The sequence below is a fragment of the Leptopilina boulardi genome, unplaced genomic scaffold (assembly GCF_019393585.1).
Source record: "Leptopilina boulardi isolate dan_hultmark-lab unplaced genomic scaffold, ZJU_Lbou_2.1 LbouV2_112, whole genome shotgun sequence".
Taxonomy (NCBI): Eukaryota; Metazoa; Arthropoda; class Insecta; order Hymenoptera; family Figitidae; genus Leptopilina; species Leptopilina boulardi.
Genome location: NW_026137655.1, coordinates 2945161 through 2965484, shown reverse-complemented (window position 1 = coordinate 2965484; position 20324 = coordinate 2945161). Strand labels below are relative to the sequence as shown.

The 20324-nt window shown below is 24.7% G+C and overlaps 6 protein-coding genes across 6 annotated transcripts in view; 4 read left to right on the top strand and 2 right to left on the bottom strand.

The window, feature by feature from the left end:
• Nucleotides 1–4640, top strand: part of LOC127278013 (cadherin-99C) — a 67305-nt gene extending 62665 nt beyond the window's left edge. Inside the window, exons 19-21 of the mRNA XM_051299509.1 lie at nt 729–962; nt 2087–2316; nt 2477–4640. Of these exons, the coding sequence (XP_051155466.1) occupies nt 729–962; nt 2087–2316; nt 2477–2787 (775 nt within the window). The 3' untranslated portion in view covers nt 2788–4640. The remainder of the gene's footprint in view (nt 1–728; nt 963–2086; nt 2317–2476) is intronic.
• A 1523-nt stretch (nt 4641–6163) lies between these two features.
• On the top strand, nt 6164–11660 carry LOC127279426 (leukocyte surface antigen CD53-like). The gene is made up of 9 exons (XM_051301776.1): nt 6164–6653; nt 7863–7948; nt 8175–8387; nt 9248–9433; nt 9719–9841; nt 10014–10067; nt 10158–10250; nt 10361–10444; nt 10573–11660. Exons 2-9 carry the CDS (start codon nt 7901–7903, stop codon nt 10633–10635), a joined length of 864 nt encoding a protein of 287 aa, XP_051157733.1. The 5' UTR covers nt 6164–6653; nt 7863–7900; the 3' UTR covers nt 10636–11660.
• A 110-nt stretch (nt 11661–11770) lies between these two features.
• On the bottom strand, nt 11771–14032 carry LOC127279416 (carbonic anhydrase 2-like). Its single transcript, XM_051301766.1, has 5 exons — nt 13839–14032; nt 13282–13548; nt 12586–12842; nt 12160–12384; nt 11771–12004 (listed from the first exon to the last, which is right to left on the bottom strand). The coding sequence occupies exons 1-5, from the start codon at nt 13894–13896 to the stop codon at nt 11900–11902; spliced, it is 912 nt and encodes a 303-aa protein (XP_051157723.1). The 5' UTR covers nt 13897–14032; the 3' UTR covers nt 11771–11899.
• Nucleotides 14033–14056: 24 nt separating this feature from the next.
• On the top strand, nt 14057–15948 carry LOC127279436 (carbonic anhydrase 1-like). Its single transcript, XM_051301784.1, has 7 exons — nt 14057–14196; nt 14309–14476; nt 14568–14706; nt 14868–14973; nt 15378–15480; nt 15596–15732; nt 15802–15948. The coding sequence occupies exons 1-7, from the start codon at nt 14178–14180 to the stop codon at nt 15919–15921; spliced, it is 792 nt and encodes a 263-aa protein (XP_051157741.1). The 5' UTR covers nt 14057–14177; the 3' UTR covers nt 15922–15948.
• Nucleotides 15949–15962: 14 nt separating this feature from the next.
• LOC127279445 (carbonic anhydrase 2-like) lies at nt 15963–17885 on the top strand. Its single transcript, XM_051301797.1, has 7 exons — nt 15963–16135; nt 16225–16359; nt 16734–16878; nt 17049–17154; nt 17304–17406; nt 17482–17618; nt 17702–17885. Exons 1-7 carry the CDS (start codon nt 16111–16113, stop codon nt 17804–17806), a joined length of 756 nt encoding a protein of 251 aa, XP_051157754.1. The 5' UTR covers nt 15963–16110; the 3' UTR covers nt 17807–17885.
• Nucleotides 17886–18124: 239 nt separating this feature from the next.
• LOC127278596 (MYCBP-associated protein-like) lies at nt 18125–20212 on the bottom strand. Its single transcript, XM_051300399.1, has 2 exons — nt 19017–20212; nt 18125–18960 (listed from the first exon to the last, which is right to left on the bottom strand). Exons 1-2 carry the CDS (start codon nt 20103–20105, stop codon nt 18169–18171), a joined length of 1881 nt encoding a protein of 626 aa, XP_051156356.1. The 5' UTR covers nt 20106–20212; the 3' UTR covers nt 18125–18168.
• Between the last annotated feature and the right edge of the window lie 112 nt (nt 20213–20324).

Sequence of the window (20324 nt, the reverse complement as noted above, 5' to 3'; positions counted from 1 at the left end):
GAAATATTTTAAAATTCAATTTGAAATAAAGAAACAAAAATTTATACTTGTCTATTAGACTTAGGATTTATTTTTTAAATCCTTATGTAGAAACTACTTAAATGTGAAAGTCATCCGACGGGATTCGTGAAAAGTAAAATACAAAACGTATGTAGAGCAAGTAGCATTCATATTATATTTTTTGTAAAGATTTTTAAACATTCGCAAAATTCTTTTGGAAAATTATTTTTTTATTTTAAAAAAAGAAAATGAAAAAAAAATAATTTGATTCTAGTTAGAATTGTGATAATTTTCTATAATGCCATTAGAGAAGAAAATAAAAATAAAATAATAGAAGAAATGTGAAAAATTTTCTATTTAAAAAATATTATGAAATTTTTCAGCTATTGTTTGAAAAGTTCCCCTATGGAATTTTTGTTCAACTGGGACATGAGTTTTTTAGTGTCCATAAATAAATAATTGTTCGCGAAAAATGGAGATAATTAAATTACAGAAGGTTGTTATTATATTTTTAAGAATGTGTAAACCCGGGTAAAATAATTACGAATTATGCAAAGAAGGTGTAGGAGAGAGAGAGAGAGAGAGAGAGAGAGTGAGTTGTGCAAAATGCAATATTTTTAAGAGGAAGGGGAAACAAGACCCGCGTATATTCCAACAATCGCCCACGTTCCATTTTCCTATATTACCTGTGTACGTTTATAATCACAAATTGGTTTTCTATTTTACAGATCAGTATTGGAGAAACATGCAATGTCGAATATTACCTACGACGTATCGCCTTTGATTCGAGCAACGGCCACTGAAATTCATCCACCAGTCATGCCATCGGAACAAGTTCGCAAAACACAAACAGCAGTGGTTTTTAGTGGCGAGGTTTTTCCATATGCGCTTATCATCATTGCATGTATTATCTTCGTACTTGGCATCGCTGGAATAATTTACATTTGTGTATCTTGGTCGAGGTAAGAATTTTTTCTTTTTTTCTTTAAAGCCCTTTAAATTTTCATTTTTAAATCACCAATTAGCTTCTTTGAAAAGTTGTTTAATTTTTCTTTTTTTTTTAACACAACATTTTGAGAAATTAAATTATTCAATCTATATAGGAGAAGAAAATGAAAAAGATTTTGGTTTTATTTTACGATAAAGGCGAACTTTCCAACTCTAAAGTAGGTAGTCGGCTAAAGTATAAAACTTGAGAATAGTTCTGTTGTTTGAATGAGAACAACTACTGATAACAAAAGTGATATTGTGAACCAGTTACATTGGCGTTGTTTTACTTCTTTTTTTTATTTTATAGAAATAGTTAAATTTGATTTATTTTGTTAAATTGTTTTAAAATTAAATTTAAATAATAAACAAACTTAATTTTACTTTTCCATATAAATTTATTTATTTAAACTACCAAATTTTTTTTTTATTTATTTAATACAAAAAAAATTAATAGATATAAATAAATAATGTTTGTAGTTGTTATTGTTAGGTCCAGACTTATTACAATTATGGCTCTTTCATCGTGTGAATTCATTCTCATAATTAATTAAATTGACTTTAATTTAAGTTTCCGCAATTTTGTAATATCTACTTATTACGTAATATTTCATGACAAAGGCCACATTTATGGGAAAATGAGACACACACATAAAAGCCTGTGCTCTTTAATTTTATGAAAGTTTTCTTGTGTTCATTTTCCATTTCACTTTCGGTAAAAATATAAAATTTTATTTATATAGAATTTTCAAATAAGAATTCTAATTTTATAAAATAAAGAAGTATTTATGAAAAGTAAAAGAATGAGGTATAAAAAGAAAGGAGAAACGATATGGTAAAAAAATGAGAGTTATAAAGAGATATTAAAAAATAAAGTAATTTTATACTTTAGACAAGGAGAGAGATGTTGAAGATGTAAGAGTGTAATTAGTGGATTTTTCTTTAGTTCAACGAAACTTAATACTGGCAAAAAAGCACTTTCTTTTTTTTTTTTTTTTTTTTTTTTTAAAACACTGGAGACAAATTTAAAATTTCCCTGGCGCAAAATATAAATAGAAGAAAATTGTGTTTTATTCAATTTTATTTGATTTAAAAATAGGTACAAAGCGTACAAGGATCGTATGCAGCGCATGTACGTTGTTCCGAGATATGACCCAGTTTACGTAGAACCAAATCTGAAGGAATATGAAACACAAGTCCTTCAAATGAGCGTCCCTGTTGATGACAATGACAGTTACAACGATTTACAAATTGATTTTAGTAATAAAAATCATGCATTTAGTCTTGATAATGTGAGCTACATCACCAAAGATCCCGGCGAAAGTACAGGTATTCAATTGCAAACAATAAAAATAAAATAATTATCTAAATTATGTTTTAGATAAATATATATATGTAATTTTAATTGTGTAAATAAATAAATTAATTTAAAATTATCATTGTTATTTAAATTGAACAAATATAATTTCTCTATTTCATATAACTTTAGGTCAACAAAGTCCTGTTAGTTCGGAAGCTGCAACAACAGCACGTGCATCTAGCATAGTTGGCAATCATGCCGATTCAAATATGCAATCATTGCGTCTCTCAACATTAGGAAGAAAAAATGGAAATGAAATAAATACATTAAATAATCATCATACACCGGTTCTCAATCCACTTTATAATCAGGGCGGTGATATTTTAAGTCAAAGTCCTTCAAATGATAATGTGATTTTTTGCGAAAGAAAAGACTATTCCCATCTTGGATTCACTTATTTAGGCGATCAAAGCCCCGTAGAAACTACCACGGAACTTTGAAATAATTATCATAATAATAATTATCCTTATATCCAAAGCGATAAAACGTACTGAAAGAAATCAATTTTTTTTTTACAAAAATTACAATCAAAGAAGATTTTAGGTATTTTAATACTCTAAAATATATAATTTTTTTTTATAGAAAATTATTCGAAAATTTAACTTGAGAAAAAAAATTAATTAAATATTAAATGAACTGAACTTGAATTTAAATGTTCAAAGAACTGAATTTGAGTTTGTACAATTTCTAAACGTATCCAAAGCAACAGAATAGGTACACTACCCTGTTATAAATTATGAGAGAACGTCTGTTTTTTTAATGAATGAAAGAATTTTTAAAACATACAAAACAAAAAAGCTAAAACGTTCTCTATTTTTAGATAATAAAATAAAAGAATGAGATTTAAAGTAATATTTTTTTATATAATTTTTTTTTTATAAAATTATAGTAATATGAATAATAAATAGTTTAAATTTGTTAAAGTTTTGAGAAACTGAAAATAATTATTTTTAAAAATCTATTCAGAATTTTATCTACGAAGTGAAAGTAAAAAAATTTTTGGTTTTTATATTTTGTAGTTTGTTTGTTTTTTTCATTCATTTAACAAACAGGTTAAACAGGTTAACTACACAATAATTCACAATGTTTGATGTACAAAAAAGTATAATTTCTAAAATTTAGAGAATAAATTCGTACAAACTCATGGTTTATTCCAAGATGAATTATTGTAGATATATAATAATAAAAAAAAATCATATTTCTCACGCGTTATACCGAGAATAACTGTGGATTAGTGAGAAGTTATCGGTTTTTTGTCGATATATATATATAAATATATTTTATGACTTATCAGTGGAGAGAATCTCATTGTGAATTGTTTCTATTTATTACATATGTGAAACGAGGCAGTAAGCGCCATTCGATACTAAAAAGAATGCTTGAGAGATATTGTTTTATATATATATTGTAATGTATATGTGTGTGTTGAAAAATGAGAAAATGTTGTGTATTTGAATCATCTTCGTTAATTAATGTATTATAGATTATTTATATAATTTTGATTGCTCATTTTATAATTATATATGCCTATATATTTTCCCTGATGTGAATGTGTAATGGAATAATTGAGAAGCTGAGGATTCTAGAATCCAAATTTTTTAAATTAAAAAAAAATTAATTATTATATAATTAATTAATTGTGATTATCGACTTTTAGAATTCTGTTAATTCTTGCGCAAGTTGAATTTAAAAATCTTTCCCCTCTTTAAAAAAGAAAAAAAAAAAAAAAATTGTGGATAAAATTTTGTATTTTTAAAAATTTCCTTTGCAATTAATCACTAGGACTTTGGTTTAAATATCCGCCCGAAGGAAAATTGTCTTTTAAATCGATTTTAGAATTTAGGCAAACGATATCGAATGGTCCATTTAGCTAAAGGAGAATTTAGTGAAAATGAGAAGAAACTATTTTTTTTCAAGTTAATTAATTTGTAATTAAAATACTATCAACGAAATATATTTTAAGGGCTTTGTACTTATATATAATTGACATTGACAAAAGCTAATCTAATTTAACTATTCAAAGACTTGTTTCTTCTTTATTAATTTCTAATATGTAAATAAATCTCTTTATTATTTTGTCAATAGTTGTATCGTGAAATTTTTTTTGTAAACTGGATATTATTACTGCCAATAATCGAAAAATATTTTAGGTACAAATTTTTTTGGTGAATATTGTCATCACCTGAAATAAAGTTACTCTCATGGTTGATTAATTCTTAAGTGAATGATTTTTGTAAAAGCCATTGTATAAACTTGTTAATACATAATAATAAAAAATTTATTATATTACGTATATTACGTATATTATTATTATTATTATCCAATGTATTGTTTATTTTTCTATAAAATTAATTTTTTTATTATTTCTATTTTTCAGAATTTGAACAATTTTCATCAAACTTGAAAAAAAATTTTCCTCTGCAAATTAAGTAAGATAGGTCAAGAAGCTTTAAAGGGTTAAAGGCTCTTGGAAAGTTTGTCGACGAGAAATCCCTCAATCGAGCGATCTTGTGACTTCATTCAATCAGAAATTTAAAGGAGATAAATTACTCAGAAAAATAGTGCTCAAATATTTTTCTCGAAAAGAAAATAGAAAAAAATATACAATTTCTAGGGGAGGAATTAACAATTCGGTTATTAATTTTTTTCTCTCATTTTAAATATATATTTGCAATTAATTATACCTTCAAACATATTTGCCAATTAGTACATACATATGTAGGTAATATAAGAAATTCTTTTATGAATCTATCTCTGCTTATATTCATAAGGGAAATTTTTCACTTAAATTTAGTAAAAAAAACAACTAATTAATGAATATTTAAAGTTTCAGAAAAACTTTTATGAAGAAAAAAATAATTAAAAATTAATATAATAATTAATATAATTCAATTAAAAAAAATATATAATGAAAATTAAATAAAATTTGAAAAATGTGAAATTGATTTTTTTTTCAAAAAAAAAAAAAAAAAAAAAAAAACAACTATGCGCACTCATATCAAGGAATATGTTGGGAAAATTGAGTTGACAAAGGAATGAAGAAAAATATCGATAAAGCGAAATAATTTCATCAAACATCACACTGAATGACGTCAGAGAAATATGATTTTAAAATGATTCTTTGTTGGAAACGAAAGCATAATATATTTGTACAGGTACAAACATGAAGAAGATGAAACAAAAGAAGAATAATTAATTTGCGCAAAATGTCAAAGGATTCGGGGGATATACAAATTCTTTGGGGAATTTTGAATAAAGGAATAGTACTTTACTTTCAAAAATGAAAATAATACAAAGTTAACATACGGAGAGAAAAAAAAACAAATGTACTTAGAAAATTTATTTAATTATTATTATTATTTTATTTGATTTTTAATATACTGGGTCAAGTTGTTTTATTAATTTTTATTTGTCGATAAAGTCTTCTTTAAAAGTTGCGGATTAAATGTTGAAACTTTTAACAAATTTCCTATTGACTTGGATTATAAAATTTTTCTAAAAGATTTGTTATCTCCTGGAGGAAATAAAAATACAGTTTCCCTTTATATGAAAGCAATATAAAGGATAGTATATTTTAAAGTGAATGAATTTTAAAGAAATATGTATAATATAAAGGAAAAATACAATTTTTAATAACGTATATATAATAATAATATGTAAATTTGTTTGCATGAAAAGGAAGCCCTTGTGTAGTAAATTTTGAGCCCTGAATAAATTCAGAGGTTTTGCGTCGGCGCTTTTACTCTCGAGTTACGCAGTCGCTGCTGGATCAAAATTGTGACGTGTGCGCGGATCTGGATTCTGAGACGAGGTGGTGAAATTTTAGCCGAAAGGCTACATACAGACAGTCCGCGATCTGGGCGCGTTCACTCCCCAGTAGCATTTCTCGTCCCAAAGGGGGATGATGGTTTTTTAAACTTAAACAAAATTTTTATCTATATACAGTGAATACATTTTTTTTTCTACTTCCTGTGGAGTTTGAAATAAAGTGCGCGATAAATAATAATTTAATCTTTTCCGATTAATTTTTAAAAACTTTTTAAAAGAAGAGCAACTGGTCTTTGTTTTTCACATTTACATTTCAGTGTTATGTATATACTATGAAACCCTTTTTTGATATATACGTTATATATATAAAGGAAATCAACCACCTGTGAACTTTTCTCATCTGTTCCGTTTAGAAGATAGAATATATATATATATATATATATATAATCAATTACCTGTCATTCGAAGTATGAATAAGTTTCCAGTTTATAGTGAGAATGTTATTGAAATCTCATCTCATTTTTCAGTCACAGATAAGGTAAGTGGATTTATATATCCGATGGAATGGAGTATAAAGAGAAAAAAATAAGATTAATTAAATCTCGATATGAAAAATTGAAGAGATGAATGAAATGAAAATTGATTTATGGTAATTGGAATGAATCAAAGTGAAGAGGAAATTAGAATTTTATCGAAAATTGTTTTGCGTTTAAATTGCTATCACATATATATATAGAAAAAGTCAAGAGGCACTTGTTATTATAAGCATTTGTGAATAAGCTGGATTAATATTAAAATCTATACCACTTTCAAAGAAATATTTTACAAATGATATTTTATTTTGTTTATTAGCAAAAATTAATGTTTTTTTTATTCGAATCAAATATAAAAAAGCCATGTAAAAAAATATCTATAAATAAAAATAAATAAAATTCATTTGTTTTAAATTAAAAAATATATTTGTCTCAGGGCCATCAATTTGTTTCAAATAAAAATTTTGTCTCAAATAAGATTGAAACAAATATTTATTTAACTTTGAAACAAATATATTTTTTTTACTCTTATTAGGAACTGAAAGCGTATATAACAAAAGTAATTATAATTAATTAAATAAACTTTAATTGTTATATAAATAAACTTTTGACATTTTGTGAATTTAATATGAAACATGTTTATTTGACATTATATTTATTTTGTTACTGGGTTAAGTTTATACAGTCTAAAAGAGAATTAATATTGATAAAAGCTTTAATTAAAATATGTCAAATTAAATTATTTAAATGCTTATTATTTATGATTATTCGTAAAGTTTTTAAAACTTCATATTTTTTTTTTTATTTTTATTTTTTTTTTGCAGTAAAAACTCTATAAAGAAAAAGTCCTCTTGCGTTTACGTGTATAAAATTTTAAAGAGTATATCATACACATATAGTGTGATGAAAAAAAATTGCATGTAGTTGGAATGTTATGAAGAAGCCAACACAAAGTTTATGAAAGAAAAACTTTCATATATATAATGTGCAATTCTACTCTATTTTACATTCAATTTTCTTCATGTTTCTCAACACGGGAAAAAAAAATTTAAAGTAACCTGTTATTATGAAATAAAATACAATCTAGTAAATATTTGTTGTTTTTTATCGTTTCTTTGATGTTCGATATAAAAATTGAAAAATAGAGTATATTATTATTAAATATAATGCAGCTATAAACGTAATCCGTTAAGAATATTATAAATTATTTTCAGTTTAATGACAAATGAAAAGTTAAAAAATACTTGTTGGAATGAAGTACCTGAAAGTGACACTTTTTGTATTCAACCTTCTAATATGGGTAAATATTTAAAAGTTATGTTTATCATTTTGAAAAAAAAACTCGCAATTAAATAAAGTTAATTCGAAGAATATTTAATAAAATATTAAACAGTTAATTTGATAAATACTAAATAAAATATTAAATTAATTTGCAAAATACTAAATAAAGTAAAAATTATTTTGCAATAATTTAAAAAAGAAATTAAATTAGAAGACTTTATATGTAACTTAAAATTTGTTTCCAGTTGGCTGGGTGCTCATTAATGTTTCTGGGCACCTGGCTACTAATGGAGCCAAGCAAAGGACACCTTTTAAACCTCTTTCTCCCCAATTTAACTCCCCATGAGACTATTCACTTAATTGCGTACAGTTTACTCGGGCTTGGATTGACAGTACTCACAGTTGGCTTTTTTGGATGTCGAGCAGCACTCCATGAAAATCAATGTATTTTAGCAGTTGTAAGTTTACTCTATTAGATATCTATTTTTTCTAGAGATTTTTACAACTTTTATTTAAATTATTAGGTAAATATATTTTAAAAATTGATTTAAACATCAGTAGTTAAACTCAGTTATAATCAGACAAAAACAATGGATTTAGTAACTTTGTATCAGTAGTAAAAACCGGATTCAGTCAGACAGTTTAATTTTTTTCAATATGAAAAAAACACGGGAAAAAATTTATTTGATTCAAATAATTGGTTACTTTGCTATTATCAAATATTTTTTTGTATTAAATAATTAATTATTTGGTTTAAATAAATATTTGCTAATAAAGGGATTGATTATTTGAATCAAATTGATTTTTTTAGTGTACAAGTAGTAAAAACAGTTTAAGTCAGACGCGATATTTCTAAATTCTTGTTATCATAATATCAGTAGTAAAAATCGATTTTAGTCAGACTATCATTTTTAAATAAGTAGAAAAAATCAGTTTTAGTCAGACATAAATCTTGTTGATTTATCGCCGTATTTTTACAAGTAGTAGAAACAGTTTAGGTCAGACGCGATATTTCTAAACACTTGTCATCATAATATCAGTAATAAAAACCAATTGTAGTCAGACATAATACAAATGGTTGTTTTCTAACTTTTAGTATTCAGTTAGACGCAGCTTTTTTAATTTCTCTTTAATCTTAGTAGTAGTAATAGTCAGTTTTAGTCAGACCACTATTTTACCATTATATTTAGTAGTGAAAGACAGTTTTAGTAAGACATTTAAATCGTCTATAATTTGTATTTGTATCAAAATTGTATTATGGCTCATTATTATTCATGAAAATTTATCGTAATATCTAACTGAAATTAATTTTCAACAGTATATGAGTATGCAGATCGCTTTAATTATCACTGAACTGATAACAGCGGCGATTATGGGATTAATGACATTTAGAATTCTCTCTGGATTAGAAGAAAGACTTGCAAGTCGATTGGCTGATCATTATGGTCATGATCCAACGAGTGATATTCCCTTTAGTCACAGTCTTGATTTTGCACAGTATAAGGTACTTTTTTTAATTCCATTAAATTTAATTAAAATTTAAGTTAAATTAAATTTTTTAATTTTAATTTTCATTAATTATAATTGTAATTTACTTATTTTTAAATTATAATTTGTGGTGGTTGAAAATAAATGTAAAATAATAAAAGTTCTGTTCAATGTAAAATTGTAATAAAAATTATTAAATTATTAATTAAAATTAGTATTAATTAATTAAAACTAGTTTTAAAACAAAAATTAAATTACAATTATGAATACAATTTTTCTACAATGTATTTGTAACTTTCAGTTTAATTGTTGTGGTATTCACGGTGACAATGATTACAATGGCACTGCATGGTGGAGAGATGGTCAAATTTCAGGATCAAAGCGACAAGTTCCACTTACGTGTTGTGTTTTGAAAGATGATGAGGCAAGGATATTTTTTCTTATATTTTTAATTTTACAAACTTTAGGCCTTTTTTCAAAACAAAAATTTATTTAAAATCATTTTTTATTAAAAGTTAATAAATAATAATAATTGTTTTTATTTTAATACAATTTTTTTGTTGATCACGCTATTAATATATTTTCGATATTTTTAGGTGAAAAACACAGGAAGTCCAATGAGTGTAATATCGAGAGTGTTCTATCAAAATGTGAGTACTAAAAAAAAGTCAATATTTTTCATTTTGAAATAATTAAATTATCTTTGTATTCGTTATTGATAAAAATAATTTTTTTTTCAGAGTGAAACACCATGGCTTCATCCTCAACCAAAGGACATGGCTGCTTGTCAAGTGGAAGATGAAGAGGGTCACGATGGTTACAGACACAAACAAGTAGGTTTTAAAAAAAATATCCAAAATTTTCTCGATATTTATTGAAATTTTTGAAGAGTTTTTTTTTTTTTTTGTTTTTACATTTCTTCAAGTACTATAATTTTTTTCAGGGTTGTTTGGACAAAGTGAGCAATTGGCTGGAGTTTGAAAGTTTTACACTCGTTTTTTTGGGGATGTCCATGGCGGGAATTCAAGTAATTTTCACACAATTATCATAAATAAACTATTTAAAATTATTTAAAAGTTTTTTTTTAGAAAAACAATTTTATTTCTATATTAATTTTTTTTTTCTAATTCATTTAAATAAAATATAAATTTTCAGACATTTGGAATAATTACGTCAGCTTTCTTGTGTCGAACAATTAGAGACATGCGCACGGAATGAAGAGGATTATGTGTAGAAAATTATTATTATTATAAAAAAAAGGAATAAATGTCTAAAAACGTTGGTATATTTAAATAAAGCAACGTTTTATGATAATCAGTTAGGTTTTCAATGTATACTAATTTTTGTGAATAGAATTTTGCATTCGTACGCGTGTTTTATGTACATTTTTTTTTTATTTTAATTAGATATACATATACATTCTTTTTTAATTTCCTTAAATAAGTATACAATATTTCTTTTTTAAAAAGACGCTCACTATACACAAGTTTTTTCATAAAATAAAAGCGCATTTGAATCGAATTCTACTGCTCAAAGGCTCAAACGATTTTTAAAGAAATTACGGAAAGACCAAGGATATTTATAAAAAGAACTTTTTATAAATGAAAGCTATAAACTGCCGCTTTTTATTATGGCTAATCTCGAAATAAGACACTTTATTCTAAATATGAATAAGTAAAAAAGTCTTTAGAATCTTTTAATATATAAATAAAAAAAAATTAAATTCACTTTACAAAATAAGAAAATTTTACTTATTCAGATTTAGGGATGAAATTTTTTTATATAATTTCATAAAAAGCAATGAAATCTGTTTATAAAATTATAAAATCTGGAAATTTTTACCGAGTTTTTAATTCATTGAAAAATATACCTATTAGGAAAATTGATAAAGAATTTATAAAAAAAAAAGAATTTTGCGTGCGAATGCATAATTGTAAATATACAGATTTTTCGATATAATCAACGAAAAGTCGAATTAGCTATGTATATGGAAAAAAGTATATTTACACAAATGCGAGATTTAATCGAAAAATTTATTAATCGCAAAGCGAAGTTATTTTTAATACAAAAAAAAACACCAGACATCATCTCATATACATTCGGCTCATATATTTTGTATGTGCTTTCACTGGTTAACGCTGGTGAACGATTGTTGTTGTAAATGTTATACAGTATTTGCCATTGATGTATAATTGTCGTTATACGCGTACAAAAAAAAAGTCAAATGTGTAGCACTGGAATAAAACATTTTTTTCCATGTGTATAATTTATTTTACTTCCCTTGAATGTCATATATTTAAATTTTTTTTTTAAACTTTACAATGTTTTTTGTCAGATAACAAAATTTTTGAAATAGAAGAATATTAAGTTTTTTATTTTTAGTATTTAATAAAATTTTATAATTTTATATTTGTTTACAAAATAATGGAAGTTTTATAAACAATTTGTTGGTTAAAAATTAAATTTTCTTTAAGACAATAAATTAATCATAAAAATATACTTCACGGTCATTTAATTTTTGAACAGGTCTTGTATTTAATAACACCGGATTACCTTTAGAGGAGCGTATTTTTCGAAATTGTGCCACCTGTATATAACAATTTAAAATTATTTTTAAAAAGACAAAATCAAAAAATGGGAGTATTTACTTTTTATATACAGTGAAAAATAAAAAGAAACACAAATGTAATAAAAAAAATGTAACTTTAATGAAAAAGGATTATAATTCATTTTTTTTTTTACTTGAAATGAAGAGATAGCAATAGGTTCTGGTTGAATGATCCAAGTGACCATTTCAGTGCAGGGAGGTTGGGTAAGTGAACCATTGTAACTATAATAAGAACATTCAAAGGGTGGGTAAAGCCATTCCAATGGAAAAGGTGGTATAGAAACTTTTGTCCCAGCTTTTGAAATTCGCCAAAGATTTGTTACTATATGATCTAAGTAAGGATTGTCGTCATTTGTTATCTGAGAATTAAAAACAGAGATGAAAATGATAACAATAATACACCGAAAAAAAAATTAGTTGATTCAAATAAATTTTTTCCAGTACAATAAAATAATAACAATAAATAAAATTTGAATTTACAATTTTTTTTTTCAAATAAAATGAAAAAATTAAATAATTGTTATTAAGCAAATAATCGAAAAAAACAATTAAATATATACCTGTAAAAAATAGGAAATTATTGCAACAGCATCTTTAGTATGGAGCAAGGATCGATCCTGAGGGGAAGTATAACATTTTTTCACATGGACCATTTGAAGTTCCATTGGAAATTTTACATAATCTAAAGTGTGCTCACTTCCCTCATCATTCGATGGTCCCCAATGAAAAATCATCGAATGAAAATTGTACGTATCATTTAAAGGACCTTTCGTTACATTTGGTAACGCTCCGCCTGACCAAACACCGGTTACATTCACTGAAAATTTTAATATTCTTATTTTTACTTTGTTTACTAAAGTAAATAAATTCTTTATTCTCTTTATAAAATAAAAAAGTTAACTAAAATCCAAATATTGTCTCAATTTAATTTTTAATTATCTATGATGAAGATACTATTCTATATATAAATAATAGATGATAACAGTATCAACTGAGATAATTGAAAAAACGACAATATCTAATATTTATTACAAATTAAAAAAAAAATGAATTTTTAAAATAATGTCTACTATTTATTGGAGTGAATCGTATAATGAATTAATAATATAGAAATCAGAATTGTTTCAATTGAAATGAAAGTACTCTTATTGACGATATATGGTATACACGTTCACACATATAGGAATTGGATTTCAATTTGAAGTGGATTGACGATTCTCAACAAAGGGAATCAATTTATATAAACTGTATTTTACCGGAATTTCCATCGTTTTCCAACAGCATAGATGTAGGCTGTGAACGATAGCCACTCCATTTTAAAGGTTCAGATGATTGTAAAACGGCAGCAAGACGTGTTACGATATTGATGGGAGATTGGTTACAGCCATTGCATTCAGGAAATAACAATTTCCATTTATGTGGTCCATTTTCGCTGTCATAGCCAAAAGAAAATGAGGTCGAATATCCGCAACTTTCAAATGAAAACATATCAGCACCGTCGACGATCTCTGATAATAGCAAAACTGTGAAGAAATTCACATATATGATTCCTTTTTGTTTTAATATTTTATTTATTTATATAAATATTGAATTAATTTTATATATTTTATATTCTTATAAATTTTTTATTTTCAATTTGTCTTTAAATTTTCATTTTTTTATTATTTCACTTTTTTAACATTTCATTTTCATTAAAATTGCAATAAAAAATAAAATTCACTAAAAGGGATAATAAAAAAAAATGCATATAAAATTTTTTTTGATAAAATTTCCTTTTTAATATTTTCATTTTTATTAATTAAAGTTCACTCACCAAAGAGAAGAAATATTCCTACTCCAACGAGAAATTCCGGTAAAGAAGGATTTATCATTTTGAATTTTTCAATGGGAAATAAAATATTTTGTGTCGTAGCAAATATTGAATGACAAATTTATCACCTGATAATTTATAATTTTGCATTTCATTAAAACAGTTTTTTTTGTATTATTATGAATCTATAACCTCAAGTTGTCAGACAAATAACATTCGAAAATCACGTGGAGAGTAATAATATATTTCTTCTAACCTTTTTTTATCAATTATATTTTTTGTTACAAAATTTTTATGTAATTTAATGAAAAAAATAATAAAAAAAAGTATAAATTATTAAATATGAGTCACACTTTAAAAAGTAGGTCATATAGAATGTGTCTTTAATTATTTTTTTATATGTAAACATTTTGTGATTGTATGAGAATTTTTGTGCTACTTTTATTTTTAATATTTCGATTTATAATAATTAGGTAATTCTGTAATTATTTCAACATCTTCATCTGGTTATCCTAAATGGAGACAATCGCCAATTGATTTAAATTGTGTCAATGTTTGGCAACGAAAATTTCCGCCCTTACTTTTAAGTGGACATTGGAAAAATGAAGGGACGGCAATTATCAAAAATACGGGAGAAACTGGTATTAAAAAAAAAATAATTTAGAATTAAATTTAAAATAAGAAATGAATTATTAAAATAAAAAAAAAATTATTAAAAATAAAAATTTTTAGTGCAAGTGGAACTACATGATAGAACAGTTCCAATGATTAGTGGAGGCCCATTGAATGATTATTATGAATTTTTGTATTTACAATTTCGTTGGGGTGAAAATAATTCTTATGGTGCAGAACATTCTATAGATAATACATGGTAATTACAAATTAACTAAATTAATTCAATTATATTACATACAAAATTTTTGAAATTTAGAATTTAATTCATATTATTCGAAATAACAAAGGGAATTTTTCTTATAAATATATTGTCTAATTTAATTAAATTTATTTAAAAAAAAAATTTTTTTTTTAAAGGTACTCGATGGAAGCTCAAGCTATTCACTGGAATCCTCGATATGAAACTTTAGAAAAGTGTTATGAAAATTCTGATGGAATAGCTATCATTTCATACCTTTTCCTGGTAAGCTTTGATGTATGGGACATATATTCTATATACCATATATAAAACTATTTCACTGCAGCCAAAGAGAATCGCGTATGGAAAACTTTGAAATGCTTTCCTTTTCTAAAGTAGGAAATTTATTTATTTATAAAATTGTTTAATATAGAGAATATCGTGAATTTTATAAAAATAACATTTTTTTTTAGAAATTAAATAATAGAAATAAAATTTTTAAATCATTTACAAATATTAAAAATTATTTTATATAATTTCATATAATTAATTTCTAAATTGTTTGTAAATTTGTAAAAACAGGAATAAAATTCTTGTGGGAATATATGCGGTGAAAATGGCTTGAGATATAGAATATACGTCCTAAATAAGTATAAATCTACTCAACCAATTTTGAATAAATTTTTCAGGTATCAGGTTGCGATGGAATAGCAGATAATCCAGAATTTAAAAATATTACTAACTCTTTATCGAGTATCAATAACGTTGGAAAATCTGTAAATATTTCACCAGGTTCGCAATATAAAAGTTTTTTTTTTTTTGCACAATTTCCGTAGAAAAAGCTTTCTAAATTTAATACAATTTAAGTTCCATTAATCACTAAAAAAACTTTTTCTTTATCGTTCAGATTCTTTGAAATGGATGACAAATTGCTTTTATCATCCAGGTTATTACACATACGAAGGATCATTAACAAGTTTTCCTTACAGCCAATGTGTCACTTGGATTGTAATTCCAAGACCTTGTAAAATTTCATCAAATCAGGTATAAGTTTTAATAAAATTTTACAAAAAAAAAGTGTAATAATTTTATTTTTTGTTTCTATTGAAATAGATGGAAAAGTTTAGAAGAATACGCGATAAAAATTATAAACCAATTTTAAATAATTATAGAACACAACAACCTATACGTGGTAGACAAATTTTTTATGCAAATGAAATTGCTTTCAGTTGATTTTATTAATTTTACAAACAAATTTTAATTACAAATGAAGAGAGAAAAGAATTTTTATACAAATTAAAATAAAATTTATCTGGGGTTTGTAAAATTCATTTGTTTTTTTGGCAAAATTTGTCAAAATTTATTTTTTTGGTGAAAAATATTATAATAGTTTATTTACTGGAAAATTAAATTAACAAATTGATGGCGTGTGAAGAGTGTCGTATTGGTAATCGAATTGTATATAATTGTTCAAAATTAACCTAATTAAATATAATTAGTAAGTACTGTAAATTTTCTAAAAATTTTAACTTCAAGGTTTTCACAAATCAGGCCAATCACCTATTGACATTGATGACAAATCAGTTGTTTCTACTAAATTTCCACAATTAATTTTGACAGGACACTGGTTAAATGATGGTTATGCTTGTATGGTTAATAATGGAGAAACAGGTTCGAATTTTGAAAAATGTATTAAAAATTGTTAATTAAAGAAAAATTTTTACAAATCAATACAGATATATTTAACAAATTGATGATAAATTTATACTTGACATACTTTAGCAACAAAATATTTTCTTAAATTAAAAATACATCAATATAGGTACTTAAAGTGAAAATATTCTTTAATTCAAAATATTTTATAAATAACTTTAAAAATAATTATATTTAATTAAAATAAATTTTAATTTAAAAAAATTAATATATTCCACAAGGCGCTAAAAATGTATTCTTAATTTTAGAACAAAATTTTTTATAGTGCAAATTTTCTTTTTATATTAAATTTATTAAATTATATTTATTAAATTATTCTACGATAAATATAGTTAAGATAACATTAACTGGCGATAGAATCCCCTCAACTATTAAGGGAGGACCTCTATTAGATGATGTTTATGAATTTGAAAATGTTCATTTTCATTGGGGGGAAAATAATTGTCGTGGTTCCGAACACACAATCAATGATACCTGGTAAAAATTTTCATAAATTTTCAATTGCAATTTTTTTAAATTTAAATATTTATAGATACGTAAAATATATCTATTGTAAAATTCTTATTATGTAGCAATTTTTTTTCGAAAAATACTTGATCGAACAATGAAATAAACATTTTTATTACAATTTTATCTTTTTTCTTCAGGTTTTCCATGGAAGCCCATGCAGTTCACTGGAACAGAAAATATATGACATTTGCTGAATGCTTGAATCACAAAGATGGAATTTGTGTTCTCGCATTCCTATTTCTGGTAAACATATCGTATTCTTTTCTCCCAAAGAAAGAATAACAATTTCAAAATTTACAATAAATTTGTTTTCATCCATTGTAAATATATTTTTAAAAATAAATTTATTTTTTAAAATATTTTATTTAAAACATTTCAATAAAACGATTTAGGCAACTGATAAAAATAGTTTCTGGAGTAATTTTCAATTAGAAGGAATCACAGATAATTTGAAATACATTCACGAACCCGAAATAATAACTGAAATTCCAGCTAGTAAGTTTTAAGACATATTTATAGATGAATAAAAATATTTAAAAAATCTTTTTTTTGTTTTCGTTTTCTGAATAGATTGTCTTTACTGGATAAAAAGTTGTTTGACTGCTCCCAGTTATTACACTTATCGAGGATCATTGACAACTTATCCTTATAACGAATGTGTTACATGGATCATAAGTCCAAAAACTATAATGATTTCTGCCTCACAGGTAAAATTAATTGAACGAGAAAAAAATGTTTAAATCTTTAACGATTTAAAATTTTATTTTATAAATTTTCTCTTATATTTTAGATCGACGAATTTCGTAAACTAAAAAATGATAAGAATGAAAAAATAAAGGATAATACAAGAAAAGTTCAAAATTTACGAGGAAGACGAGTTTTTCTTAGCTGTTAATAGATGATTTGGAGTAATTATTTTATTTTATTTTATTATTTTTATTATTTTTTTTATCATTTAAATTGCTAAGTAAAATATAAAAATCTCCATAAAAAAACCTATAATTATATTTAGAAATAAACATTTCTAAACAAAATTTTATTTTGAAATGATTATTTATAATTTTTTTCTAATAATTAATTTCAGAAATCAGTGAAACAATTATTTTTAAAAATTAGAATATTTTTAAATAAAAAAATACTTTCAAAGAATACTTTTTAAAAAAATACACTTTAAAAAGATAATAAAACTTGTCTAGCCTGCGGAAAAAAAACATTTATTTTAAATCTCTTCTCTCTCTTTCTAATAGCAACTTTTATCTAGTTTTCTGGTTCATTCAGTCTCACAAAGGAATCAATAATAGCACACGCTTTACTGATTGTCTCTTTCAGTATTTCATAAATCCTCAGATAAAATATTTCCTCATACAAAATAATATCACTAGATTTCAAAATAATCCATTTTTTTATTATTACTTTGTCCATCTCTTTATCATTCATAGAATGATTTGAACTTTCCCTCTGAAGTTTTTTCTTTGGCTTCATTTTCAACTGTGGTGTCAATTTTCCCGTGGAATTCCACGAGAGACTATTTGACCTAGATTGCGATGATACATTTTCAATTGCTAATTCAGAATCCATTTTACATTGAAAGCAAACATTCTTAATAATAGTTTCACTTTCGATTTCAAATTTATTGAAAAATGAGCACAATAAATTATAAATTTTCCCATATTTTTCATCTTTTGTTGAACTAAAAACAATAGGTTCTGAAGCTGCTTTGCAAACACTGACAAAATGTGATAATATTTTTTGACGAAATTCTGAATCTTCAATTTCGAGAATGATATTTCGTAAATCGATAATAGAGAGATTCCACTCGTGACTTGTTGAGTTTGAAAAAATTTTATTGTAAATCTCATGGAATTCTTTTATTAGAATTGAATTATAAAAATATGATGGATTTTTGGCGGTGAATATATCACATTCGAGAAAAAGATCTTCATAAGGAGGTTCTGCCGGTTGAAATATTAGTGAATCGTTTACTATTTCCTCGAGAATTTCTTTAATTGCCGAGTCTCTGATACGATTGTTGAGATAATTCTCAATTTCCTGAAAATAATTTTTTTTTTTTAATATGTCTTTTGTACAAGAAAATAAATAATTACTTCAACTTTGGTTTTGGAAATAATTTCCTCAGTACAACATCCCCAAAAACGAAAAGTAATATCTTCACGACACAAAATGGGATCAGTCACAAATTTCCAATTTTCAGTTTTTACTCCCGTATTTCCGGCTTTAAACCAAATGGAAAAGTTTAAAATTTGTCCAGGCAAAATAATACCACGATTTTTATTAAAAAAGAAAGGACTAACTTTTTTTCCCCCTTGTGGAAAGTTGATAGAATTATAAAAAATTGGTCTCCAGTTATAAGATATTTTTATATTTCCTTTGTTTTCGAAAAAAATTTGTTTCTCTAAAATTTCGTTAATCTTGGAACTGAATTTAATATCCCAATTATAGGTTCGATTATAATTTTCTTTTGATTCATCAAATCTTGGATTTAATCTTCTCACAATTTCCTCATTTTCAATTCTCAAAGCTGCAATCATTGCATCGTGATTAATAGACCATTCATTAGTTTCTCTCTCAGTTTCTTCGGCAGTTGTTATTGTTATTATAGGCACTTTTCTGATGATATTTTTCCCTGCTAAATGTTTTCCTTGAATAAATAATTTTTCCATTTTTGGTAAATTCAATTCATGTTTTATCGATTTTTTCAATTCATTTGATTTCGCTAAACCTTTTTCCTCTAAAATTAAATCTGGCGTTGCGACATAGACAAATTTATCAATTGATTTTAATTTTCTATTCGAAGGTACCTCGACACAGGGTAAATGAGGATTTCCATGATTGGAAAGAATTTCTGGTGTTATCCAAAAATTGAGATCAATATCGTTTTTTGTAAAATAATCTGGATTCGAGGCAATTTCCATTAATTCTCGAGTTTCAAGTCGAGATCTATAATTATCGCCAGAATTTAGAAGAAGTTTATTTTCATTTCGTTTTAAAATTTTTTTATAATTCTCCTGATCTTTTTTTCTTATATTTAACCATTTTTTCCAGTTAGTCAATTTTTTATCTTCAATTACAGATTCTGTGAATGTTGTCGGGTGTTTGTAATTTGTGGTAATTTTTGACTGTTTTCTTAAAGGTGATGATGGTTTTGGATTTCCTAATTTTCTCGCGTAATCCATATTTTTGAAAATTAAATTTCTGAATTCAATATACGACAAGGAATAAATTTTTTTTCTATTTATTAACCTCTTTTTTACATAATAATTTTATAACTAGGTTAGATGAGTGAAATTGGAAACACATTAATTTGTAATATTGTAATTGAAACATTTGAAAACCATTTATTTTGTTATTGAAAAAATTGTATGATTTAGGTTGCAAAAAAATGCTATAATAAT